The 26,803-nt window shown below is 36.9% G+C and overlaps 3 protein-coding genes across 4 annotated transcripts in view; all 3 read left to right on the top strand.

The window, feature by feature from the left end:
* LOC149948321 (phospholipid-transporting ATPase VA) overlaps window positions 1-15,568 on the top strand; it is a 46,728-nt gene extending 31,160 nt beyond the window's left edge. Inside the window, exons 3-17 of the mRNA XM_090173305.1 lie at window positions 9,242-9,446; window positions 9,514-9,602; window positions 9,749-9,861; window positions 10,723-10,988; window positions 11,053-11,352; window positions 11,410-11,607; window positions 11,683-12,073; window positions 12,144-12,625; window positions 12,691-12,771; window positions 12,838-13,158; window positions 13,221-13,478; window positions 13,545-13,730; window positions 13,803-14,003; window positions 14,070-14,257; window positions 14,319-15,568. Of these exons, the coding sequence (XP_090029431.1) occupies window positions 9,242-9,446; window positions 9,514-9,602; window positions 9,749-9,861; window positions 10,723-10,988; window positions 11,053-11,352; window positions 11,410-11,607; window positions 11,683-12,073; window positions 12,144-12,625; window positions 12,691-12,771; window positions 12,838-13,158; window positions 13,221-13,478; window positions 13,545-13,730; window positions 13,803-14,003; window positions 14,070-14,257; window positions 14,319-14,598 (3,559 nt within the window). The 3' untranslated portion in view covers window positions 14,599-15,568. The remainder of the gene's footprint in view (window positions 1-9,241; window positions 9,447-9,513; window positions 9,603-9,748; window positions 9,862-10,722; window positions 10,989-11,052; window positions 11,353-11,409; window positions 11,608-11,682; window positions 12,074-12,143; window positions 12,626-12,690; window positions 12,772-12,837; window positions 13,159-13,220; window positions 13,479-13,544; window positions 13,731-13,802; window positions 14,004-14,069; window positions 14,258-14,318) is intronic.
* Window positions 15,569-18,763: 3,195 nt separating this feature from the next.
* Window positions 18,764-21,931, top strand: LOC149948322 (uncharacterized). 2 transcript variants are annotated; one of them, XM_090173303.1, is made up of 8 exons: window positions 18,764-19,844; window positions 19,961-20,047; window positions 20,123-20,269; window positions 20,328-20,515; window positions 20,578-20,712; window positions 20,773-20,934; window positions 20,996-21,222; window positions 21,297-21,931. In XM_090173303.1, exons 2-8 carry the CDS (start codon window positions 20,002-20,004, stop codon window positions 21,370-21,372), a joined length of 981 nt encoding a protein of 326 aa, XP_090029429.1. In that variant the 5' UTR covers window positions 18,764-19,844; window positions 19,961-20,001; the 3' UTR covers window positions 21,373-21,931. The 2 variants fall into 2 exon arrangements, with proteins under 2 accessions (XP_090029429.1, XP_090029430.1); XM_090173304.1 differs by lacking the exon at window positions 18,764-19,844 and adding an exon at window positions 19,870-19,888.
* A 490-nt stretch (window positions 21,932-22,421) lies between these two features.
* Uch (Ubiquitin carboxyl-terminal hydrolase) overlaps window positions 22,422-26,803 on the top strand; it is a 43,183-nt gene continuing 38,801 nt past the window's right edge. The window contains exons 1-5 of the mRNA XM_090171060.1: window positions 22,422-22,463; window positions 22,538-22,549; window positions 22,943-23,071; window positions 23,138-23,377; window positions 23,452-23,634. Coding sequence (XP_090027186.1) covers window positions 22,422-22,463; window positions 22,538-22,549; window positions 22,943-23,071; window positions 23,138-23,377; window positions 23,452-23,634 — 606 coding nt within the window. The remainder of the gene's footprint in view (window positions 22,464-22,537; window positions 22,550-22,942; window positions 23,072-23,137; window positions 23,378-23,451; window positions 23,635-26,803) is intronic.

Below are 26,803 nucleotides of genomic sequence, written 5' to 3' on the forward strand. Positions count from 1 at the left end.
TATTAATTTTAATCGTGTAATTTATATATCCTGTAATCGGATTATATTTTTATCTATAATCGATACATTTTAGGGAAATAATCTGTAAATAAAAATGCTGTAAATTAATTTGTGACTTTACAAACCTAGTAGCTTACATGACCGTAGTCGATTCAACTAAGTAATCGATCAAAGAACATTTTTCCCCCATGGTGATTGAAATCTAATAATATCAATACATTAATAAACTATGCAATGTAACCCAGCCACCTGTTTAAATGAATTAAAAGCAGCTAGATGACTTGGGTCTAAGGTGGTCATGTGCCTTGTGTATTAGCCTAGCTGATTATTTAATAAAAATATTTATTTGACAAAAACGCATTAATTCGAACAATTAAAATCAATAAAATAAGGACTCCGATAAAGCTAAAATTAAAAAAAAATTAATCCAAGAAAGTGGTTGATCGACCAACACTCGTTAATTCGATCAATTTAAATCAATCAAATAATAACGCTGATTGTCAAAATTTAAAGAAATTAATCGAAGTTGATATCGACTAACGCTCATTAGTTCCAACAATGTAAATCAATTAACTGAAGACTCCAATAAAGTAAATTTTTTTAAATAAATGATTCGATTGAAATGGATTAATCCTTCAATTAATTAATCGACTAACACTCATTAATTTCAACAATGTAAAACAATCAACTGAAAACGCCGATAAAGTAAAAATTTTAAAATAAATCAATCGACTGAGAACGCCGATAAAGTCGAAATTTAAAAAAAAAATCGATGAAATGCAACGTGGTTAGATGGTATTGAAGTCCTGGGAGAGAGCGTTTTACGCGAGGAAAGGTCTTTGTTTATATTACGTTTAAGTCGCTTAATTTGACGCAACTAATAACCTTTGCTCCGCCAAGCATGCTGGCTCCCTGCACCGGTTCCTCTCGATAATAAACAGACGCCGCCAAGAAAATGGTTTGGGGAAAAAAGTCAAAGGAGTAATTTTGAACTCTGGTTCCTCCCTTTCCAAGACGGCGGCCGAAATCGCCGTAATCTTCTTCGGTCGAAGAGGGGTTCGCCGAGTGCTAGTGGACGCTGATTGTGGCGGCGGTGGTGCCTCAAAATGGCTCAAGGCCAGTTCAGAATAGAGCGTACCCACAGCGGGCTTATGGTTATTGTTTGTCATTCACCATTTCCAACTTGACGTTCCCCTCTTTTGTACTCTTAAACAAGATGGTACAGCCACTATAGTAGCCTCTTCCTCCTAGCACTCTTTATTTTACCCCTTTGATTAAAGGGAATATAACCTCAGGTATTTGGTGTGGAACACCAACGTTGGCAGCTCTAGCCGCTCTTGCCTTTGGCTTTAAAAATATTTGGCGCCACTGTACAGGGAAATTTGAAAAATTGAAGGGGTCTTCCGTAAAGATTGCTTTGCAGGTTATATTCCCTTTAAAAACCGCGGTTCAGCACTTGCATAGGTAGATAGAGCGAACTAATACCAATCGAATGACGTCTAAATTAAATTTATATCGAGGGCCGTTGAAGAGAATAGGTGAATCTATAAAGTCCAAAGGAGCTGTAAAGATGGTAGTCACGTGACTTTGTGGAGAACGGCAACGCCATCTATCCTAAGAATTACGAACTATTGTTCATTTTATTTTGCTAATAACGATTTAAATTTTGATCGATTCATCTAAATTATCTAATTATTATTATTTAAAACTTTAATAGAAAGGTATAAGTTAATTAGCTGTCTGTAGTATCTGAAAGGAATAATTTTGACTTTACCGTCGCACGGCCAACTAGCAACACGAGTTTCCGAATCGAAGTGGGCTGTGATATGGTAGTCACGTGATTTTGTTTTCCCATTTTAACAAGTTGGTTAAGACCAAATTCACTTTATAGTTTCGCCTATTGGTCGATTCCAGGGGACTAATATACGGACCTATACCTTCCACTGTATTATTCACCTTCACGACCACCGCATACATCAGGAGCGAAAATAACAGCCTCTTCCTCTATACTAGAGGAAAAGGCTAAAAAGATATTTTGTAATATCAAAAGGCGGAGAAGGCTCGGTTACCATTTCCGTACGCGAGAAAAGCGTTAGTGAAAGGCGGGTTTTTCTCCGATTTTCTGAAAAGGCGCTGTCAACTGGAAATAACAATCGTACATTTTTCATACGTGGGTGGTAGTGTCACTTGTCGGCGTGCTGTAACGTACACCTGCATTTGATAAGATTAGTTTAGATTGTACGAAATGTAAAAGAGCAACTTGAAAATTTCAACATTTTAAAGGTGAATTTTATTTGTAGACGGTATTTCGAACTTTACGTAACTGTTGAAACTTTCAAGTTACCATTCGAAATATTAAATCTATAAGCGTAACTAGTAAATTAATACACTTTGGTGTTGAATTTGATTCAGAAATTTCCTTAGTATTTCCGTCGTTTCAACGCTTTTTACACATAATCCTAAGGAATTTGTGTAGAGCTCGGCGAAACAGATAAATTAACCGCAACTCGAACAATTCGGTTTGTCTAAAAATTAATTGAAATTAACCCGTTCGCGTTTCGCTACTTTATTTCCAAAACCAGGTTACTCGAAAAATTCGGTTTGTCTAAAAATTAATTTAAATTAACGCGTTCGCGTTTCGCTACCTTATTTCGACAACCACGTAACTTGAAAAATTCGGTTTGTCTAAAAAATAATTTTAATGAACGTGTTCGCGTTTCGCTACCTTATTTCGACAACCACGTAACTTGAAAAATTCGGTTTGTCTAAAAAATAATTTTAATGAACGTGTTCGCGTTTCGCTACCTTATTTCCAAAACCAGGTTACTCGAAAAATTCATTTTCGATAAAATTATACTTGGTATATAAAAAGTGTTCCCTTTTAACCAAGTAGTTTTTTATATATATTAAGGCTTAGCAAAATCACGACGTTTCCATAATTCCAACAAGCACTATATAAACAGTATCTTGCAGGTCCTAGCTCTCCGAAATAGTACTTCTTGTCGATTTCCTTGAAGATGTTTTATTTAAGCACCTACATACATTAAATTGTAGGTATACCTCAAAGATGACAAATTTAATCAATTTTTTAAATTATAAATTATAACGGATCTGAAAAATATCAGACGAGACAGTTTATTTCGCCACATCTACTCCTGTCTACATCATTTTTACATAAGCCTAATGATTGGGAATTCAGGTTTGCAATCTGCTGGACTATACGAGTATGGCTTAATGTTACATCCTGGTCGACTCTAGGAATTTCCAACATTTCTCATTTTAAAAAAAAACGTTCTAAAGCTCTCCTAATGATTATGCAAGTACCCGGTTGTTATAGTACGGAGAGTAAAATAGACTATCCCCCGCAGGGACACATAATGTACTTTTTATTTCACAGCGCGGCTCATGAAATCATTTTAAACTTTCAGTTTCTCGTTGCGTCTTTGAAATATATATACAGGGTGTTTCAAAAGGTTATGCAAAAATGTTAAGGAGTTGTAGGGGGTGAATTGAGAAGTATGCCTTTTTTCCCCATTTTCCTACGATGAGTGAAAATAGCGCCAGAGAGCTTCAAAGTGTGGCCATAGACTAATATATATCGGTTCATTTTCACCCATTTGGTTCAAATTGATCAATTTTGATTTGTTTTCAACAATTTAAAAAAAAAAATTATAATTTTGTTATTTTATAACTTTTCAATTTTTTAAAATCTTTCACAAGGGGGGGGGGACCCTTGGAATCGGTCCAAATCCCATGTTATTTTTAATGGGAAAATTTCAATTTTATGTTGTCAAAACATTTTTCGTTGCCATAGTAAAACCGTTGCCCATTGAATAAATTCCCTTTAGGATTTTTCAAGTTACATGAAGGTCTACCAATCCCCCGAGTTTGAACGAAATCGGTGTGTAACACCTCGGGTCGTCTCCTTGTAAGTAGGCTGCAACAAGCGCAAAACCAAGCAGCAGGGAAACGCGAACATTAAGGTTTGGGTTCGTGTGATAGGTAAAAATGGCCTTCGTAAACAAATCGAGGTAACCAGCGTAAAATAAGTAAACTTAAACAGCATTTAAATTCCCTGCTGCTTGGTTTTGGCCATGTTGCAGCCTACTTCCAGGGGCTAGTAGGCCACACTTTGAAGCTCTCTGGCGCTCTTTTAACTCACGATCGTAGGAAAATGGGGAAAAAAACAGGCATACTTCTCAACTCACCCCCTACAGAAATTTTGCATAACCTCTTGAAATACCCGGTATATTTTCTTTTTATAAATCCCAGTTTGAAACAGTGCGGCTTCTGTTTGGTCGGTGGTTAGGTGGACCACGTATATGTTGCAATCTTTTTATTTTTTATTTTTGGTTGGCTTGATAATTATCTGTTGGTGGTGGTGGGGACGACCGTATATTTCTTGAAATGACGCCGACCTTGGAGAAATACCACTATTACGCAAAATATGTGTATTGTTTGCGATGGTTGAAACGGCGAGTCTGTTTCAAATAACTAGTTTTGCACATCGCCAGCCACCGTTGAAAGAAAGATTTCAACGTAATGACGGTTGAAATCAACTGTTTCCGACGCTCGCTTTTTATTTTACGCTAAATTTAAATAAATAGTAATTTTTAAAGCGAAGTTCTAAAGCCTTATTTTCCCGGTTAGAACTTAGGTATCCGATTTGGCAACGTTGACAGATTCTTATCATTCATTGTCTTAGTAGTACTATGTTACAAAATACTACGGTAGTGTCTGTGTATACTATTGATCAATCTAATATTTAATTGTCTTTATAATTTTCTAAAGAGCATTAAAGCTTCACTTTATTAAGTCCGTTGTAATATATTATTACTACATTTATTATACTTAGTTACAGCATGAACTTTATTTTAAGTGGGGCATTGGCCATTTTAATTGGGCGGTTTTCAAATTTAATTTTTCGGTGAGATTTCTTGTCAATTCGCGGGACCCCAGAACCCGCGTACGCACTATTGTCATATTTGAATTTCGTGCTAATTGATACAGGCGCTTTCTAACTCGTTCGCGTTTCACTACTTCATTTCCAAAACTAGGTAACTCGAAAAATTATTTTTCGATAAAAGTATTTTTGGGTTTGTTAAGTTAATGCAGAAGTCTAAAAGATAATTTTAAATTTCTTCAAATTTAAATTGAATATTTAAAATATAGTTGAAACATGGGGGGGGGGGATTGTGTGTAGTTAAATGTCCGTGACATCTTGCTTTGAGACGAAACCCCACAATGTTTGTCTGCAAAAAGTTGGATACCTAAAGGTACGAGGTGAGCCCGAGTGCAGCGCGAAAATATATTTACCTAAAAGTATGAGGTGAGCCCAGAGCCCAGCTCAAAAATATGTTCGATTAAAAGTAGGTGAGCCCAAGCCCAGCTCTAAAAGTAGGCGGAGAACCTCAAGCCCAGCTCAAAAAGATGTTCGATTAAAGGTAGGAGGTGAGCCCGAACTCAACCCAAAAAGATGGATACCTAAAAGTAGGTGAGCCACCACGGACTGTAAATTTTAGAGGACCGGTATTCCCGAGGTATTTTACGCCCCGTTCACCGATCAGGCTGACGGGAGTCGCTCAAGGTCATAAAAAAAACTAAAGCGCGTGTCATTCGGTCGGCCAGATTTCCAGATAACATGCGGGGGGGGGGTCTATCTCTATGTGTGGTACAAATGACCTTGACGGACTCTCTCTCTCTCTAGTTCGAAGTGATTGATGCTCGGGGAAGCCAAAATTCTACAGGGGAAGGCAACGCTTTACTCGTCCTCTAAAATTTACAGTCCATGGAGCCACCGTCCAGCGCGAAAATATATTTACCTAAAAGTATGAGGTGAGCCCAGAGCCCAGCTCAAAAATATGTTCGATTAAAAGTAGGTGAGCCCAAGCCCAGCCCTAAAAGTAGGCAGTAAGCCCGAGCCCAGCGATAAATGTTATTTACCTAAAAGTATGAGTTGAGCCGCGAGCTCAGTGCGTAATGTTATTTACCTAAAAGTCTGAGGTGAGCCCCGAGCCCAGCTCAAAAAGGTGTTCGGTTAAAGGTAGGAGGTTAGCCCGAACCCAACCCAACTAAAAAAGATAGATACCTAAAAATAGGAGTTGAGCCCAGCTTATATGGATACCTAAAAGAAGGCGGTGAGCCCGCGCCCAGCCCCAAAAAATGTAACCTAAAAATGAGGTGAGCCAGAGTCCGAGTCATGGCGTACAGCTACGATAGTCATTCTCCCTAACTATAAACAGGGTTGCCACGGTACCTGGAAAACCTGGAATTCCTGGAAAAGTCAGGGAATTTGAATATGGATATAAAAGTCAGGGAATTTTAAAAATTAGTCTAAAAATCAGGGAAATGTCAGGGAATTTAATTTCGGTTGCAAATAGGAAACTTTTACTAAAATATAGGTTAAAACATACAAAATCTTGGCACAAAATAAGTCAGGGAAAATCTTCGGAAATTGTCAGGGAAAACCTGGAAAAGTCAGGGAATTTGATTGTGAAAAAACTGTGGCAACCCTGTATAAATAAAAACCTGATTTATTAAATTAAATTTCCACCACCTAGGTAATACGTAGGTATACGCTTCAAAATAACTTCGAAAGAAATAATCGCCTTGAGATATACTGTATATACTGTTATGACGTAATCAATATTTTGATACGAATGGAACCCTAACTCTACGTAAAGTATAGTGAAAGCCAATACTATTTTTAACGGCCTATTGAACCAGAAACCGTTTTTTGTCGGTGGGTAATGAAGTGTGACATTTAACGCTAGACAGATTTTGTCCCTTCATTCGTGTATAGTCGATGTAACGCAATCTATTTTCACCTTTGAACTATGGCGGATTCCATAGACTATATCGCGAAAGAGTTAGTCTACGTGACCCGATTAGATTCCTAAACCGTGACCAGGTGTTTTCCGAAACCCTTAAAATAAATCTTTATCCAAACAAAAATTAAATTCGAGAGAAAATAAACAAAGGGGAAAACCCGAGGGCCATATGGTTGGAATTACTCTTTGAAGGCGCCCATAAACAAATTTCATAAAAGAAACGAGCGTAAAATAACAGTCTCTGATATTGTTTATTAAATTTTGTCGTAATGTCTTCTGCCTTCTCTTAATCCCGCTTACAAAGAAATTTCATTGTAACGTTAACTTATTTTCTTAATCGTAAAATGTGTGTATTTTTTTAAATATTTTCCTAAATAGAAGGCCGTAAATGGGACTATCGTAAGCTATCGGTTTTCCCCGGTTTTACGAAATACTTTCCAATTGACCTCATCAATCAAACATTGCTATGCCATAAATCAATTAATTTTTTTAAACTATTTCTACTTAAAAAAAATTTATATATTGCCCGTAGCCGGTCTACTTTTTAAATCCGAAATATTAAAGTTTTTCCCCTTTTGGTGTTTAAGCGGTTTTTTATTTTTTTATTACATTATTCTACGGTTATAATGCTGAGTAAATTTTACGTACCGTAACTGATAGCTTCTACATCCCCTGTTTATGCCTTTATGACGAAGGAAGTAGCATTTGCCTCTTTTCAACCAAAAAAAAATATTTAATATAGAAAAGTATAAAATGTCCTTTTTAATGGTTGCGTAATGAATAGTTGCTTCAACTTTTTGGTCTTTTATACAGATTTTTTATGAAGTATTAAAATTTAAATAAGTCTATTAATTCTTATTCGCAAGTGAGTTCTTTCAAACTTTTTATTTTTAAATCGTTTTGTTAAATTTGAATAAGTTTTATTTTATTCATTTTTTAAACATTTTGTGTTTTTTTTGCTTCACAATTTGACGAATAATTTTAGGGTATTGAAATTAGTATTAATTAATTTTAATTTCAACATATAATTTAGTTTACTCTGAATTGGTATTGCTACTGAAAGTAATTTTGTAAAATACATTGAAATATAATTGGTGATTTAAATCAAAAATTAAAAAAACGTTTAAGTCGGTGTGGCAAACCGTATAAAAGTTATAAAAAATTTCGGTTAGGTTGGATTAATTTTTAATCTTAAACAATTTTTCGGTCTTATCTAAAATCGCTTTGTAAATGTAGTTACGAATACCTTGGCAACTAAATTTTCCGAATTTTTATGTTAAATATTTGTACGCCGTATGTTTTATAGAGAAACACTTCACACCTGTGAGAATGACGGAATAAATGATTGGGATGCATTTAGACGTCGAAACCTCGAAGGCCAAACCTCGTAACGGCACGAATATTTGGCGTGGTGGTTCACTGCAGGGTTACCAGATTTATCTCGGTCGAAGGGAAATCGATCTTTATAGTCAGCTACTGAACCGTTTCATTTACCGTGTACATTGTCAAAATGTCCTTGCCCTTAATTGGTACTAGCATATGTAACATAATTACTCGTAAGTATGCCTCTGTATAACATTTCCATTGAAAAAAATTCAATGAGACCCAAAAATGCAAAAATGCTTATAATCCTTGCGCTATTGAAAAGGTTACCGTGGAAATGAAATCATGTGATCGCGAGGCACGAACTTAACTTGACATGGGCAAAGGCAGAAACGCGCGAGGAATTCTCACTAACTTCCGTTTCCCATCAGTAAAGTTGATGACTCGTATTTCGTCACGGAATTGTAAGTGACGTAATTTACGTCATATCCCGTGAACAAGGTTTCATTAACGAAAATGCTTTTATGGCATACTTATGAGTGATTATATTACATATGGTACTAGTAAGGTCTCCAATTGTTACCCGTACTCGAGTTCCGAATCAAAGGGAACCACAGACCAATAACCAGTCACTGGCGGCGCCAGGAATTTTTGCGAGGGTAGGCAAACCAAATAAATGGGCCCCCGACCCGGGACCCCCCTTTTCTTAACGAAATGCTTCAATAAAATAAAGTAGTGTGATGTACATGACGAACAAAAAAATCTAACAACGGTAAAACGAGTCCAAATATAACAGAACTGGTTTTATTTACTAGGAGATACCTCAAAAAATCTCTAAAAACATTATCGACAATTGTTTCATTGTTATTTATAAATAATTTTATCTCTTGGGACAATTTTGAGACCCTTTCTAGATCAATTTGGAGCCACTTATAGGGTGATTTTGGGGCCCCTCAAAATTTTAAAGTAGGCAGTGGCCTACCTGGCCTAACCCCTAGCGCCGCCACTGTAACCAGTGGGATAGTTGAATTCGCGTACCTGCTAAATATTTTCTTCGCATTTACCTACAATTTTGAATTCTTTATTAGATCACTCGGTCGTTACGTCAAGAAATTATGGAAAGAAGTGACGGTTGGAGACATCATTCACTTGTCCTGCAACGAGATCATTCCCGCCGATATTCTGTTGCTGCGATCGAGCGACGAGCAGGGTTTGTGCTATCTCGAGACTGCCAACATCGACGGCGAAAGCAACCTCAAACAGCGAGAGGTCATTCGGGGTACCTATTCCATGGTATGGTCCGACAAATAATACCCTCTCAAATCATCCCGTATCAAACGAATGCTTATTATAAATGCAGCAAAAAGAAGATTTTCAACCTTCGAACTTCACGTGCCGAGTCGAATACGATGTTCCGAACAACATGATCTATAGGTTTTATGGCCTTATGTACGTCTTTGACATTTTTTCTCGGGACTTCGCGTTATTTTAAACTTGCCAGCTGCGCCATCCACAGCAGTTGAGCTCCTATAAGCTTCACTTCTGTGGATGGAAGATAAGTTACGGAGATAAAATTGTCATTTTTTTTTAAACAGATTCGATGAAAATACGCCGAATATCCGAACCCCAATTGGAACGGACAATTTATTATTGAGGGACTGCGTTCTTAAAAATACCGATTTCGTAGAAGGAATTGTCATTTACGCGGGTAAGACACGCTTATTGGTATTAGAGTATAATAATGTTACATAAGTGTAACACGTCCCATTCTTCACGTGCAAAAGTTTTACTGAGAGCTATTCACAAGGGGTACGTTCAGTAACGCTCTTCAAAAACATCGATTAGTAATCGATGCCAACATTTTGTTACTGTACGGTTTTTCGCGTTTCCGATTTGACGTCACGATGGGCATCCGATGTTCATCAAAAAAACCATCTCGGAGAAAAGCTCTTTTTTTATGTCTTGACGTCACACGCGTCGGTGTTTACCGTTTAGCTGGCGGAGGAGTTACAACAATTCTACTGGTTTGGTCAAAGGCCTATCATTTAACTGGAATGCCTCAGCTACTGCAATGGTCTTTTCCGCTTTTTTAATAAAAGACTGATCGTTGTAACAATAAAGAATATTGTCGTCAACAATTTCGTCATTTACTAACTCATTAATTATTAAAAATATTTTTCGCTTCCTCTGATTTTCGGGCACCGTAACATTTATAGCCGCCATCTTTAAAAACAGCGCTGACTAAAAATACCACCGTTCAGTAACTTCCTACGTCACTATGACGACAAGCGCTCATTAAGCAAACATCAACCAAAAACCGATTTTTCCCAGATTTGCGTTACTGAACGTACCCAAGACAGACTGCATTACGGGCTTTGTTTGGCGTCCGCTTGCTAACGCGTCACACGTAGTCTTTGACAGCGCCTCGCTAGGGGGGAGATTTTCGTCTGGTGATGACGTCACTCCGTTACTAGCTCTCAGTAAAATATTCCACAAAGTGACAAACTTATGGAACAATAATATAGACTTATGTTAATGCTAGGATTGACACTTATCTCCCCGCTGTCAGGTCACGAAACGAAAGCCATGTTGAACAACGGCGGACCCCGTCACAAACGAAGCAAATTGGAGCGGTTCATGAACCGAGATGTGGTGTGGTGCATTATAATCCTGTTGGCTCTCTGCTCCGCCGGGGCCGTGGGCAACGCTCTGTGGTTAAATACGTGGGACCGTAACGAAACCATTCCATTCCTGAAGTTGAGAGACGACACTTTCTGGAGCTCTCCTCCTTTACAGGGTTTTGTCAATTTTTGGACCTTCTTGATCATATTGCAGGTACTTGGCCGCGCCGCGCTTCCGAAACACTTTCGCGTACTTACCATTTGGTTTTAACCCGAAGGTAATGATACCACTGTCTCTCTACGTTACCCTGGAGTTGATCAAGTTGGGGCAAGTTTTTCACATCCACGAAGATTCGGAACTGTACGACGCCCGTTCCAAAAAGAGAGTCGAATGCCGGGCGCTTAACATACCCGAAGACCTCGGCCAAGTTCAATACGTGTTCTCGGACAAAACGGGAACACTGACCGAAAATCAAATGGTCTTCCGGAGATGTACGATCGGTGGTGTCGACTACAATCACGGCTTTAAACACACGAAACGCAACAGCAACCCGACCGAGCAGGAACGCGCTGTTAAGGTACGACCTTTGATCCCAAATATATATTTTCGGTGGCTAATTAGGTTACTTTGTTAGGCTGCCCGTCCCATGATTATCAACGCGGCTCTCCAAGACTGCGTCATGGGTATGGATATGCAGCTTCATCAGGCGGCTGAAGTTGACCCCAATGGTCAAGTCCATTTGACGCCGGAGTGCCAAAGAATTCAGGATTTTTTCCTACTAATGGCTGTCTGTAACACTGTAGTTGTTTCGAAGCATCCTCATATGGATCAGGTAAATAAAATTTTAGTCTCCGACTTTATCCTAAACGTGTTTTATCGCCTAACTCGGTCACTTTAACCCTTGTAGATGAACTCGAGTGGCTACATTATGACAAATACCAACTCTCTGACCTCTAACTCTTCTTTCCCGTCGTTGCCAAATACGCCTGGTAGTTTTAATAACGTCCCCGTAAGTGCCGTTACGACACCCCAAGATCGCTATACGAAACTGATTAACAGCGAGACGCCGCCGAGTTCCGCCGCATCTACCCCGACTAGGAAGCCCAACCGTCTTCCCATACCTCTGCTAGGCGGACACAGAGCTACTACCCCGTCTCCAACGCCTCCATCACCCAAGGAAATTAAACCCTTCTATGAGGGCGAAAGTCCGGACGAAATTGCCTTAGTCGAAGCCGCGTTTAAATATGGCTGTCGTCTGCTGAAACGCACGCTCGATTCTATTCAAGTTTGTTTGCCAGGTTAGTTGTAAATATTTAATAGTTATCGTTATTCATATAAAGTAAATGTCGTTTTGCTTCTTTGAATCAGGTGAAGGCGTTATTGAATACAGAGTACTTCACGTCCTTCCATTCGACGCTGTTCGAAAACGGATGTCTGTTATTTTGCAGCATCCTTACACGTGCCAACGAATACTGTTCTGTAAAGGTGCTGATTCTACGGTACTGCCTTTGCTAGGCAGAACGCACGACCAGGAAATTCAGTATATGATTAGCAAGACTCAAAACCATCTTAACAACTACAGTCGACTTGGGCTTCGAATTCTTTGTTTGGGCAAACGCGTCCTTTCGCCGGATGTCTATGAGAGCTGGGCATTCGAGCACCGGGAAGTTGAACTGGCCACGGAAGAAAGAGAACATCGTTTTTACAAATCAGCCTGCAAGATTGAGAAGGAGTTGGAGTTAGTTGGAGCAACGGGGATTGAAGATAGACTGCAAGATGGAGTTCCCGAAGCCATTGCCAATATTCGTGCTGCGGGGATTTCAGTTTGGGTACTTACGGGAGATAAACAAGTGAGTGAGCCCATAACCATGCTTGTAGGTTTGAACTTTAAATTTAATAATGTTATAATACGCAGGAAACAGCTGTGAATATTGCGTATTCTTGCAAGCTTTTCGCAATGGGAATGGAAATCATAACCCTAAATACCCGTTCAAGAGTAAGATAACCTTCATTCATACTTGACCGCTGAAAAGGGGTATTTATAATTTTATATATTATGCAGGATACAGCCGAAAATACGCTGAGATTCTATCTTGAGCAAATCGAAAGGGAAATTAGTCACGAGAATCGTAAAGATTCGTTCTTCTCATCATTTGCGTCCTTCTTCAACTCTGTGTTTTTATGCCGTCCTCGCCCTGCCAGTAACACTCGAGGGAGTGTCATCTTCACTCGAGACAATACCTTAAAGAGAAACCAACGTGCCTTAGTTATCGACGGACGAACGTTGACGTTCGTTCTTGAAAAACGACTAGAAAAACTATTTCTCAAACTAGCCATGAACTGTTGCTCCGTCCTTTGTTGCCGAGCCACTCCTATACAGAAGGTGCTTTACTAACCATCGCCATATTGTTAAGAAGCTTGATTTGAACCTTTTGATTATTTTAGGCTTCGGTAGTCAAACTAGTCAAAGAAAAACTAAAAGTTCTAACGTTAGCCATCGGAGATGGGGCCAATGATGTCAGTATGATTCAAACAGCTGATGTTGGTGTTGGAATCAGTGGCCAAGAAGGCATGCAAGCAGTCATGGCCAGTGACTTTGCTATTGCCAGGTTTAAACACCTTGAAAGGCTTCTTCTAGTACATGGTCATTGGTGCTATGACAGATTAGCAAGAACTATTTTATACTTTTTTTACAAAAACGCGGTATGTACTTTGCAACTTATAGTCCGGTATCAAGGATCTTAAGTGACAATGTTTTATTTCTTTCAGTCTTTTATCTTCATCATCTTTTGGTATCAGTTTTTCTGTGGATTTTCAGGGCAGGTTATGATAGACCAACTTTACCTAATGCTCTTCAATGTTTTGTTTACATCCTTACCCCCAATTGCTATGGGTATTTATGATCGCGATGCTCCTGATTATATCTTAATAAAGGAACCATCTCTTTATGCATTAGTAAGTATTTTGTCCTAACATTGAGTAGTTCCTCTATTTTGATTTATTTTAACAATGTAAATCAATTTGTAGGGTATGCATTCGCAAATATATAGGAAGTACTCCTTCTGGGTCAATATGGTTGATGCTCTGTATCAGAGTATAATTATTTACTTTGTCCCTCATTTGGTGTATGAAGACACGGACACTGGTATCTGGGAGTTTGGGACCACAATTTGTACCGCTGTGGTTATGGTTCAGCTGCTACACATTTCTATAGAGACAAAGTCTTGGGTATGTCACCAAAGAGACATCTTAGTATTTTTTCAATATTTATAGTAACACTTATTATTTGAACAGACTGTGCTTCATATGCTTGCCATTGTATTTTCTGTTGGGGTGTTTTTTGGTTTTGCAGTCGTTTACAACTTACTTGCTCTGGGTGATTCTGCTCTTCAAAATCCATACTACGTCATACAACATTTAATGAACACGGCCAATTTTTGGCTAATTCTAGTTTTAGTTACAGTTTTAGCTTGTTTGCCACGGTAAGTTTAGTAAATATGCCATTTTGGATTGAGTTTTAATTTTTATTTATTCTACTTCTAGACTCTTAGTTCGAGCACTACAAAATAATCTGACTCCGTCAAAAGTGACATCTACTGTCTTGGAGTACAAGGCAAATGCCAAAAATGAGAATTCAGTTGTTTCCGTTTCATGGAGTCGCGATTCTTCTTTAATTATAAGAGGCAGTCGTTCCAATTCGGTTGAACTGTCTCAGCCAAGCCTTGATGGTGATGCTGTGACGATTAATGAGGGTAATGTATCATTACGAGTTCCTACTGTTTCTTCTAATTGCAACATCACTACGCCTTCCTTGATCGTTTAAAAGTATTATTTTTAATAGAGGACAAAGAAAATATATTTAATATACTAAAATATTTCGAAATAAAAATCAACCATTTATACTATTGTATAAAGCTCTTAATTTAAATTACTTATTTTTTTTTCAACTTCAAATATTTGACTTAAAGTAAATGAAAAGTAAAGTAAATTATTTCGACCAAATCTAAATCAAAATCTTGTATTTAAAGGAAAGTAAAATATAGGTTTTTAAATGGGTCAATCTTCCCAAAGAATTTATATTTATAAAATAATTTTCATAAAATATTGTAAATTAGTTTATATTTGGTCTTTTGATTATCACAACGCTGAGGTTAAGTTTGGGCTATTTAAATTGTTTTAAGAAATTAGGCACATCCATAAAGTAGCTGCCCATTTTTTTGGGAAAATTAATCACTTTCATTCGAGAAATGGAACTTACTGATAGTAATGATTTGTAAGAATGTAAGCCCTTTTTATAGAACATTAACCCAGTATGAAAAATTTACTAATTTCATAAATTGATCTTTGCCGTAGCTGACCAAAACGTTGTGTATGTACTTTAAATAATTCCTATTTATACTTAATGCAACGAATCTAATTTTCTTAAATTTATTTTTATACTTACAAACAAAACGAAAGTTTTCTCTATCTTTCATAAAAATACTTTTTCTAATCTAAATCAGCCCGAAGTGTATCTTGTCTATTTTTCTATTCTTCTTAAAAATGTGATGTTAAAAATGCCAAATATTCATTCCCAATAGCGATTTTGGTTTTGATATAGAAGGGAGGTACAGTACATAATTTATCTCCAAATACCATTCAAAAGTGCCTTTTTTTTCTGTTTTATCCACTAAAATTTGGGTATTTAAAGATACAAATGAAACGTAATTTACTTCAGAAAAATAATAAATTTTAATTGATTCATGTATATAAAATGATATGCCTTTTTATTGTGATAGTGTTTAACGAATAAATTTTTAATAAATGACTGTGGTTTATTATGTGTGTTTTTTAGCTAATGTATTTTAATATTTCAATAATATAATGGAAGGCTTTGGGAATTCCTTTGGCTTTTACGTATAGCCTAGCGCCGCTGATCCAACGCCGCCGAGAAATGTTTCAGTTTTTCTATGTAACTTTTTTTAAAAAACCTTTTGAAATTATTTTTTCGAAATTTTCTACAAGGGGGGAAACTTTTTCCCCCTCGCTCCACCGCCGACGAGAATTTTTGAAAAATCACCCGGCGGCCACCCAAATCAAATCGGCGCTATGCTCTACTTTTACGCACTTTTCCAAGATAACTCTGAGAGAGAGCACAAATCGATGGGAGAGTTTCGTTTGGCCGACCACAAAATACGTTACGCCGACTGTCCATTTGGCTGACTGCTCGTTTGGCTGACTGCTCGTTTGGCCGACTGCTCATTTGGCGGTTGGACGATACTAGGTGCGTTTGGCACTTTGGCTAGGTACTGTCCTCTAGGTCGCGTTTTAGAAGGCCCAGCTCGGTTATAATGAACGGGGCTGGGGGGGGGCTCGAGCGAAGTGAGTGCGCGCCGTCAGGCGCCAATACTTAGGTTTACTTATAGAACGGGCAATGTATTCTAACAATAAAAACATAGTATAGGACAGGCTATAGTATAACAGTCGGTCAAATGGGCTGCTCATTTGGCCGACCAGAATTTCGGCTAAAAGAGTAGTCGGCCAAGGATGTCAGTGAGAGCTCGCTAGAGGATGTCAGAGAGGGTGAAAGACGATGTTAGAGAGAGCGTGCTAGAGGATGTCAGAGAGGGTGAAAGACGATGTTAGAGAGAGCGTGCAAGAGGATGTTAGAGAGAGCGTGCAAGAGGATGTTAGAGAGAGCGTGCAAGAGGATGTCAGAGAGGGTGAAAGACGATGTTAGAGAGAGCGTGCTAGAGGATGTCAGAGAGGGTGAAAGACGATGTTAGAGAGAGCGTGCTAGAGGATGTCAGAGAGGGTGAAAGACGATGTTAGAGAGAGCGTGCAAGAGGATGTCAGGGAGAGGGTGAAAGACGATGTTAGAGAGAGCGTGCAAGAGGATGTCAGGGAGAGGGTGAAAGACGATGTTAGAGAGAGCGTGCAAGAGGATGTCAGGGAGAGGGTGAAAGACGATGTTAGAGAGAGCGTGCTAGAGGATGTCAGAGAGAGTGCGCTAGAGGATGTCAGTGAGAGCGCGATAGAGGATATTAGAGAGAGGGTGAAAGACGATGTCAAAGAGAGCGCACCAGAGGATATTAGGGAGAGGGTGACAGAGGATGTCAGTGAGAGCGCGCTAGAGGATAATTAGAGAGAGGGTGACAGACGATGTTAGAGAGAGCGAGCTAGAGGATGTCAGTGAGAGCGCGCTAGAGGATATTAGAGAGAGGGTGACTGACGATGTTAGAGAGAGCGAGCTAGAGCATGTCAGAGAGAGGGCGATATATTCGTAATTTGGGACAGCGAGAGAGCTAACGATATAAGAGAGAGAGTAAAACGAATTTTGTCCGGTTTGATGTGCCATACATTAATACAACTATATCACACATTTTAAGTCGATTAGAAACCCCGTAAATAAATTACAAACTTTCGACGTAGTTATAATCAAACCGGGTAAGCTTCAAGACACTTTGTATACAATTTAAAGGTTCCACCAAAATGTTCAGTTTCGCGGAAGAAGTATATACGCTTAAAAAATTAATAGATAAAAATAAACGACACCAAGAGTCCTCCAAAAGTGAACCATTTCGCGGAAGAAGTAAATACGCTTAAAAGAATGAAAGATAAAAATTTACGATGGACAGGGTTGCCACACGTCAGGGAAATCAGGGAAAAGTCAGGGAATTTAAAATGGGGCCTAAAAATTCAGGGAAAAGTCAGGGAATTCAATTTTATCTTGGCACTTTTTGAAGGTAATTCAACTCTAGATCTATGACAAATTCCACGATCATTTATTTCCTTGAATGTTGGGATAATTTTTTCAACATTGCAATAACCTTTTTACTGACATATAAGTTCATCTAAATTTATTAACTTCTGATAAAAGTAAAATATAAAAGAAAACTTTTGGCCTTAATAAGTCAGGGAAAATCTGTTAAAATGGGCAGGGAAAACAGGGAATTTGAATCTGAAAATTTTGTGGCAACCCTGACGGGAAAAAAAGCCAACAATTCCAATATTAGATTAAAAAAATTATTATTTTCAAACCAAAATTTGTGTATCCGAAAAAAAAAGTCGCGATTTGAGCTGAATCTCCAAAGCTATATATCTAAATTTCGGTCATCCGGCATTTGTATCAAATAGTTCAGTGGCAAAATACTCGCTTTCCGCGCAGTCGGACTCGAGTCCAAATCCCACACTGTAGATCGGTTTTTAACTTTTTATTAGTATGGTTACTTAGTATAATTACTTCAATGTAAAAATTTAAATCATACACGAAATCCCGTAATGCTCAAAAAAGAACGAAAATGAACGACTTTATCAACCATTAATGTACTCTTACACTCGCCTGTCATGCAGGAGGGCTCGGGTTCGAAACCCGCCTGATGCGATCGCAAAATGATACTATGTCGTATACCGTGGTAGCACAAAAACTATATTTCACTTTGACCAAAAATATATATAAAGAACATGTTCTTTATATATATTTTTGCTTTGACGGGGAGTTTATAGAACCATATATTTTACTCAGGGCCGGATTAAGAGATATTTCTCTCGGGGTTCAACATAGAAATCTCATAGGTAACTAGAATGCTGCCGTGTAACTGGCAAATGGACCAAACGCCGTGGCAGACGATAGCCAGATCTCAGCCAATCAAAGCTCAAAGAGCGGTTCTACCAAGAATTTAATGTCACCAGAGAGAATGACAACTTCTAGCTCCCACTATAGTTACGCGGAAACAAGGAGGATTATTACCCTCCTTGGCGGAACCACTCTACGGCCTCTCATTGGCTGAAGGTTCAAGGCGAACTGGCGTCAAGCTCGGCATCATTCTAGTTACCTATGAGATTTCTATGGGGTTCAAAATAAAACGCGCCCCTAAAAATCAAAGGAGACTTAGTCAGGTTACTCTGCAAAATTTTTAGAATAATAATCATAAAGCAAAAATATAATGTTCAAACTTTTACTTTTTGTTGTATAAAGAAAGTAACATGATCCCCGAATGATTTCGGAAATGATTGCTTTTTTACCAACACAAATTAAGCCCTAAAATATTAATCAGCTCCATCTTGCAGCTTAAAGGGCCACACCGGCGTTTGAGAAATACAGAGCATTATAGACCATCGATATCCCGAAAACAATTTATATTATTTGGAAACTTTTATCCTGTAAATAGAACGTCGTGTTTTTGCCAGCCTTAATATGTCAAAAAAGCTACCGGGTCAAAAGGGAACGCTTGTTGCTGCCATAAAGGTAAAAAATTTCCATTATTTTAACAAGCACTATATAAACAGTGACTTGCAGGTAATGGCTCTCGGAAATATTACTTCTTGGCGATTTCTTGGGAGGGTAATTTATTGAAGCGTCTATTAATTGTGGTAGTCCATGCTATACGTAACCAGTAGCATAGCCAGATTTTTGGTTCAAGGGAGAGGGTGGACACAATGAAAAACCCGAGGGGCTAACCACTCTTAGAAAATCTGTACACCGGATTAAGCTTAGATTACCATTGCCAAAGGCAGGGACTTCAAAGATTACGCGTAATCCCATTAGTACAGTCAAAGGTACGGCTCTGTACACCGATTACGCGGAGTGATCAGCCCCTCGGAAAAACCAGTATAAACAATTGTGCATACAACCATACATTTCGGGGGGGGGCATGTCCGCTGCCCCCCCCCTCGCCTGCCTACGCGCTAAAACGTAACACGAAAATATAATCTGTTTATAAGCGGCGAAGTTACTTAGTTTTTAAACAAAAAAATTGAATGACGTTATAGTTTTTTAGTACAATTTGGAAACATAACAAAATATTTGAAATGGAAAATTGGAACCGTTAAAATTTTTAATATCGTATACCCGAAATAGTACTTTGTAAATTCTAAAAATATTATTTTGTCTCTTTATGTGCTTGACGAGACTCACGAGAGTTGGATATAAAGAAGGGCGAAGCCTTCGGTTTAACTAAACGCACCACCCTGCCATCGACGACACACCAATATGTTGGTAAATTATCCGTTATTTTAAAAATACCCGGGAAAGTTTTTAGCCGCGAAAAATATTACTGCCCATCATCCTTATATAACCCTTACCCTAAGGTAACTTTAAGCTTTTGTTTCCAACGAACCCTTGGAAACAATTGGTAATATGATATAAAGAGTATTCTGCATTTTATGAATTAATTAACATGGTTTTATTTATGAAATCTCTTTAGTTTAAGAACCTTAAGTTAAGTAGATTAGGTAGACTTTCAATATGGCTAATGGAAGGATCCAACGTATGGCTTTGGAGGAAATAGATAGTAAGTAGTAACTTAAGCAAAATATTTATTGAATGTTTCATCTTAATCATTAGTAAAATTTTCCATTATTAACAGCTTCAGCACACATCACTTCAAGCTCAACAAATCATTTATTAAATACTTTTTCTGATCTTCCACTCACTCCAGTTTCACCAGATGAAGAACTTATTCGCTTAAGAGGTCGTTATAGACCATCCACAACTTTTCAACCAGCTACTGAAAGTTAGTGGTGATAATTTTCATTTCTATGTTAAAATCTTTAATGGATCATTACCTTAAGGAACTACCACTGAATGCCTTCGCACTCCTAAGAAAATGGTAGGAAAATCACCTCGCAAAACACCACAAAAGAAAACTCCGTCCAAAACTCCAAGTATAGCAGTAAGAATATCTCCAAGAAAACGGTTGAACCTGCTAGATGTGCCAGCTTTCCAACATGTTATATCCCCAATGTCTCCAACTCCCAAAGTATGAATATACAAGATGTAGAAAGCCTCATATCTTCTGTAATGCAATATCTCTTTCTGTAGATCCCAAGAAAAAGACTAAAACAGGACACATCAAAGAAATTAACGAATGTTGATGGAACTCTCCAAGCCTTAAGTCATTCTCAATTGGTTGATCTGATAAAAACACTCTCAATTAAACATCCCGAAATAAAAGAAGTATTCAATATTCATCAAAAATTAAATGTCTATTTTCAACGAATTTAACCATATATTTAGAGTGTGCAAGATGAAATTCCAACACCAGATTTGAGCCCTTTGGAGGATAGACTAAATTCATTGCAACGAAATGTCTATCGCTCAATTCCGTCTACACGGTGGGAGTCACGCAGAGATTCTTTCTGTTTCAAAAGAGCTAATATTTATTTGCAAGCCTTCAAAGTACAAATTGCCTCTCTTACTCCTCAATTTCTTTAAACTAAAGCGTTTATAATCTCCACAGAAAGAATGTATGGAACAAGCTCGTCTGCTGCTTAAAAATGAACAATGGGATACTACGCTTGATTATGTCTTGTTAGCGTGGCGTTACGTTCGCACTTTACCAGGCTGGGATAATCCCGGTCATAATAAAGTCAAGATTCAATGCTTCAAGGAGCTGGCTTCTATTTGCTGGACAGCCATCCAAAATGTGCAATTGGAACATTCTGAAATTGTTGATATGGTTGATAGGTATAAAATAGTAAATTCTTTTTTCTAGTAACCAATAACAAATATACATGTAAATGTATTTAATAATATTACAGGTTAACTATTTTGGCCAAAGATGACGACTGTTTGAGTCCATCTCTGAAGTATCTCAAAGAGAAACTAATACTTTAGATATCAATTTAAGACGTTAAAACGACATTTTAAATATCAATTTATTTTAGACGTTAAAACGACATTTTAAATATCAATTTATTTAAAACGTTAAAACGCCATTTCTACACTTTCAAAACCATTTTTCTTTAATTCCATTTTAATTGATGCAGTTTCTATTAGACTTAATGGATAAGAATATTTTTATATTCAAAAATAACTTCACAGCTGAAGCTGCCTTTTTTACTTTTAAATGTTTCCCAGAAATGTGTTTAGTCATTTTGAAAACTGCTTATTTTGGGGGAATTTAACTATTTTGAAACCAAAAATGTAGTTAAAATATCAATATAATGTCTGAATTTGAAACTGCAATTTAAATATATGAAAAATAATTATTTTAAGTTTTATTCATTAGTTGCATGCTTTGAATTTCCCGCCAACTGTCGCTAGTGTATTGTTAAAACGCCATTTTCATCCAATTTTTAATCAAAATTTAATTTTATATTTGGAATATTTTTCACTTCCTTAAATGATTTAAGAAGAAAAAACATTGAGCACCCATTTAGAACTTTTTCATATTAAAAACTAAAAAAATTATTTTTAATTGATTTAAAAGGTGCTTTTTTTAAAGATTTCCTACGCATGCAAAAAGTATAAATCTCATTAATACCTCTAGAACAATATATACTTTGTTATTTGTACATTTTCAAATAAAAAAAGGACTAATGAAGTAGAACTATTTTTGGTATTAAGTAGGCGATTATTTTTTACCTGCACTAGAGTAGTTTAAGTGCTACACATTTACAAGTACTGAATGTGAAAAATTGATTGTGCAATAGATACGGAAAGCTTAGGGCAGACTAATAGTTTTCAGGTAGTTAGTCATCGCCCTGGATCGATTTTTTATTGGCAAACGGCCAAAAATCGTATATAAGTCTTCCTAATGCACCGTTGTGGACATTTTTGCGTCGACTGACTAACCGGCTCCCGGCATTTTGTAACGGTTTCTTTAGTAGAACGGTAGTTATCTTCCCTTGTCAGTTGCTTTCCTTAATTTTCATTAATTCATAATGGGTGATATCAACTGGCTTCCATTGGAATCGAATCCTGATGTAATTATTTAACTATTTCTATTCATAATTACTTGATTTTATTATTAATTACGCTTCGTTTTCTCTACTTTCAGGTTATGAACAAGGTTAGTAAGCCTTGGCTTCTGTCAATGTGTAATATTTTTTAATGGAATTTAGGCAGAGTTCAAAAGCAGAAAGTTTTTTTATTTTATTTATACGGCACTTTACGAATTAAGGATTACTTTATTTAGTAGAAATAAATTTGTAAGCATTATTACTAAGTATTAATAGTCGTTGTTAGTAAGTTATAACCCTCTTTAAAATCAATAACTGCCAAAGTCAATGGGCATGACATGGCTATTTGTGGCTGATGACATTTTAATGTTAGTAGCTTTTTTTGGAGACGCTTTAATAGAAGTGTGGTAGTTATAGACTTATAATTCTTTTATGAAACTGAAGTTTCTTAAAATGAAAATAAAATTTGAAAGTAACTAACTACTAGGTGTAAATATTTTTAGTTTTTGCAAAATTTGGGTGTCCCATCAAATTTTGCTGTAGTTGATGTTATTGGATTGGACAAAGAATTGCAAGTCGGGTTACCACAACCAGTTGCCTCTTTATTACTACTTTTCCCCACTGGAGAAAAGGTAATAACTACGCTAAATATCTTTTATCATTCGCTGAAATTTAACAAATATACTTGTTTTCTTCAGCACGAATCATTCTCAAAGCAACAAGCAGAAGATATCAAAGCTAATGGGCAGACTGTCAGTGATAATGTTTATTTCATGCGACAAACTATTAAGAATGCTTGCGGAACTGTCGCTTTAATTCATGCTGTTGCCAACTCATCACAAATTGAGCTATTGAGTGATTCTGCCCTTGCTAAGTTCCTAGAAGATACCAAAGGCTTGTCTGCTGATGAACGTGGAGCGGAATTGGAAAAAGCTAAAGTATGTCTTGTCAACGCTTCTAAATTTGCTTTGTCATCTAAGCAATTATGATAATTTTTAATCATTTATTATAGACTATTTCCGAAGCTCATGAAAAAAGTGCTCAGGAAGGGCAAACTCAAGCTCCACCAGCGGGTGAAGATGTTAGCTTGCACTTTGTCGCTTTTGTTCACGTTGATGGAGAGTTGTACGAGCTAGATGGACGTAAAGCTTTTCCTATCAATCATGGCAAAACTTCTCCCGAGTCATTGTTGGAGGTAAGATACTTTAGTTAGGTTCTTCAAAGCAGGTTTGTTTGATTTTAATCAAAAGATTTTTTATTAACTTAATGATTGAAATCGACGTCGCTTAAGTTCATTAAGTTTGAATATTACACCAAATGCCTTAAAAGAGATCTTAAATCAAATATTTGAAATTAACAACCCTCTTTTTATGCACTCTCAATTGCATAAGTTATTGTTAACAGTGTAAATTAGGTGGTCTGTCTTTAAAATGTGGGAAGGCACTTGTTTGGGTTTTGAGTTATGAATTTTTTATTTTGGCAAGTATGTGTAAACTTTTTTGATAACATTCTAAATCATTTAAGTAGAGCGCTCTTAATTCATTTGGGTTGTAAATGTAAGTTCCATGCAAGTCTATTTTTGAATTTGGGTAAATAATTCCTTATTGTAGTACAACGCCATCTGGTAATCAAATTAACCATGGTGTTATGAAAGTCTTAATTTCCCTGGTTATTTCAGTTTTTCCGTAAACTAATTGCTACTTTTATTAAAGTAATTTAATTTGGCAATAAATTGGGTTACAATAATCTAAGAAAATTAGTACGTGAAGTAGCCGATAGATGGAACCACAATCGTTCTAAAGAATTAGTACATAAATCGTCCATAGATGGAGCTACGGCTAGATTATTTTTGTAATTTACTCACTAGATGGCGAGCGTGCGCCAGAATATTAAACATTCTTTAACACTACGATCTTTCACATTGGAAGAATAATTTCGAAACGTTCTTAGTTATATTCTAGGCCATTTGAATCGGAATACTTGATACTTGTAATATTTATAATGATAAAAAAATGTAAATTAATCGCGCGTTGAAAATTTTCTGCTCAATCGAGGACGCTCGAATAACTTCGCTCATATTTATTCTTGGAATAGTGACGTCACCTTCGCAGACGGTGATTTAATTTCTAGCCCCGGGACCATTAAACAATTCTCTGAATTAAAATAATTGGAATGCTTCAGAAAAAATGTTTAATTAAGGTGTTATTTTTCCCATTTTATTTCGTATTAAAATTGCAAATGATATTTTGATAAGGTTATGTCTTAGGTTGAAATAGTGACCTATTACTCTTCTGGTTGGGGTGTTTTCCATATTGGAAATTGAGGAATAAAAGACCCCCCCCCCCTTATTCGAATTATGCAGGAATCTTCTTAGGAAGTATAAGTAAGGTTAAGTCAGTTCGGGAGAAAGCTAAGTCTTCACGTGCTATTAAACCCCTGTCTATTTTAAAAATAGAACGCCAGAGGGCTCCAGTGTTCGTGTTTTGTTTCTTTGTGGACCTTTTAACCTCCGGTATAAATTGGCGCATCTAATGCTAAGATCCAATTACGCCATTATGGGAAATTTACTTCGAAATTACCTAGTCATTTTGGTTTCTAGGAATTCCTTACTTTTTTATAAGAATATTTTTCAGCTTGTAAATTTTTAGCTAGAATCAGTTAACGTTGGGTGGTGTTTTAGTTAGAAACAGCTAAATGTTAATAATTTAAATTTGAGTTTCAGTTACCTTAGCGTTGGTCACTAGAAACTTAACTTAACTGTCGGATCCTTCGTCTGCTAAGACGCAAATTAAATATTTTATTAAAAAAAAATAACTTAAGTAACTAAACAGTCTAAACCCCGTTTTATAAAAGATTATAATAGAAATTCTCGCTTTGGCAGTTAACCAGACAAACTCATATAAACTGTGGAATTTTCGTCCGCTTAGCAGACGCTTCGATTTATCGTCTGCTTAGCTTGCGAAAATCCGCCAGTTTATGAACAGGGTTCGTACACAACCTGGAAATTCAGGGAATTTGAAAATGGTTCCAAAAAGTCAAGTATTTTGAAAATACAGGGTTGCCACGGTACCTGGAAGTCAGGGAATTGGAAATTTAACTATAATTCGGAGAATTTCAAGAACTAGTATAAACCCAGGGTGACCAGACTTCCTATATTTCCCTATATTTTTAATGCTTTCCTATAATTTCCTTTATTCTTACCTATTTTCCTATAATTTCACGGTCTTTTGAAAATGAAAGAACTTTTTTGTACGTGTCATCATCTACTGTAAATACTGCCATTTTCGAACAAAATCTTGAAATATACGAGCTTTGTTAATCCGCTAAGTGATCCAATAATGCAAGAAAGCAGTGTACAAAACATTATCAATATTCTAGGTGATTCGAGTCAAAGTATACCGATATGCAATAATTACCTTATTATTTTTCCCATATCTTTCCTAGCCTATTTAGTTTCCTATAATTCGCCTATTTTATATTTAGCCTATATTTAGTTTCCTATAATTCGCCTATTTTATATTTAGCCTATATTTAGTTTCCTATATTTTCCTATAATTCGCCTATTTAGTTCCCTGTATTTTCCTATAATTCGCCCCTAAAATTCCTATTTTTCCTATAAAATTTTCAAAGCTTTTCCCTGGTCACCCTGTAAACCGTCATGGAGAAGTCAGGGAATTTCATTTTGGTTACAAATGGAAATCTTTTGCTGAGATATAGGTTAAAATTGACAAAGTAAGGGAGGGGAAAACTTTGGAAAATTATCAGGGAATTTGAATCTGATGAAATCGTGAAATAGCCCTCAAAAAATCAAGCAAATAAAATTTTGAAAGATGTATTAGAAATGGATATTAAATATCTGGCAAGATTTTACCACAAACCTTTCATTTATTGTATAAAAATGGTCAGGGAAAACCTGGAAAAGTCGGGGGGGAAACATCGCCCGAACCCTGTTATGAAATTCGGAAATACGTGACTTTGAAAAGACTAATTAGTTGGTTCTGTGGTAACTCTAAATTCCAATTTTAACTCTAAATGTTATAACTAGATGGCGCTCGTGATCCGCGAAACGTCAACCGTTTGTGGAAATATTAAGCGCCAGCATCTCCCCCGCATTAAGCGCCGCCGTATCTTGATTTTAAGAGAAATACACTTTTCGCCCTTTCAACATTTCCAAACCCGTATTTTCCCGAAATCTACTTCGGGTCATTCCGACGCTCTCGCAACCCCGACTTTACGAAACGAATATATTATATCACTTTTATCATTTATCTTTCTAAAATTTACAACAAAAAATACCAGGAGAGACCCTTTTTTTTAAACACAATTTTTCGCCAAAACAATGGCAAGTTGTTTAATCGTAATTT

The sequence above is a fragment of the Leiobunum rupestre genome, chromosome 4 (assembly GCF_980474605.1).
Source record: "Leiobunum rupestre chromosome 4, qqLeiRupe1.1.hap1, whole genome shotgun sequence".
NCBI classification, from domain to species: Eukaryota; Metazoa; Arthropoda; class Arachnida; order Opiliones; family Sclerosomatidae; genus Leiobunum; species Leiobunum rupestre.

Coding starts and splice junctions, on each gene's coding strand:
- LOC149948322 (XM_090173303.1), top strand. CDS start 20,002: ATGGCTAATGGAAGGATCCAACGTATGGCTTTGGAGGAAATAGATA. Junction 20,713..20,772: donor AACATCCCGAAATAAAAGAA/GTATTCAATATT, acceptor CCATATATTTAG/AGTGTGCAAGATGAAATTCC. Junction 21,223..21,296: donor ATTGTTGATATGGTTGATAG/GTATAAAATAGT, acceptor ATAATATTACAG/GTTAACTATTTTGGCCAAAG.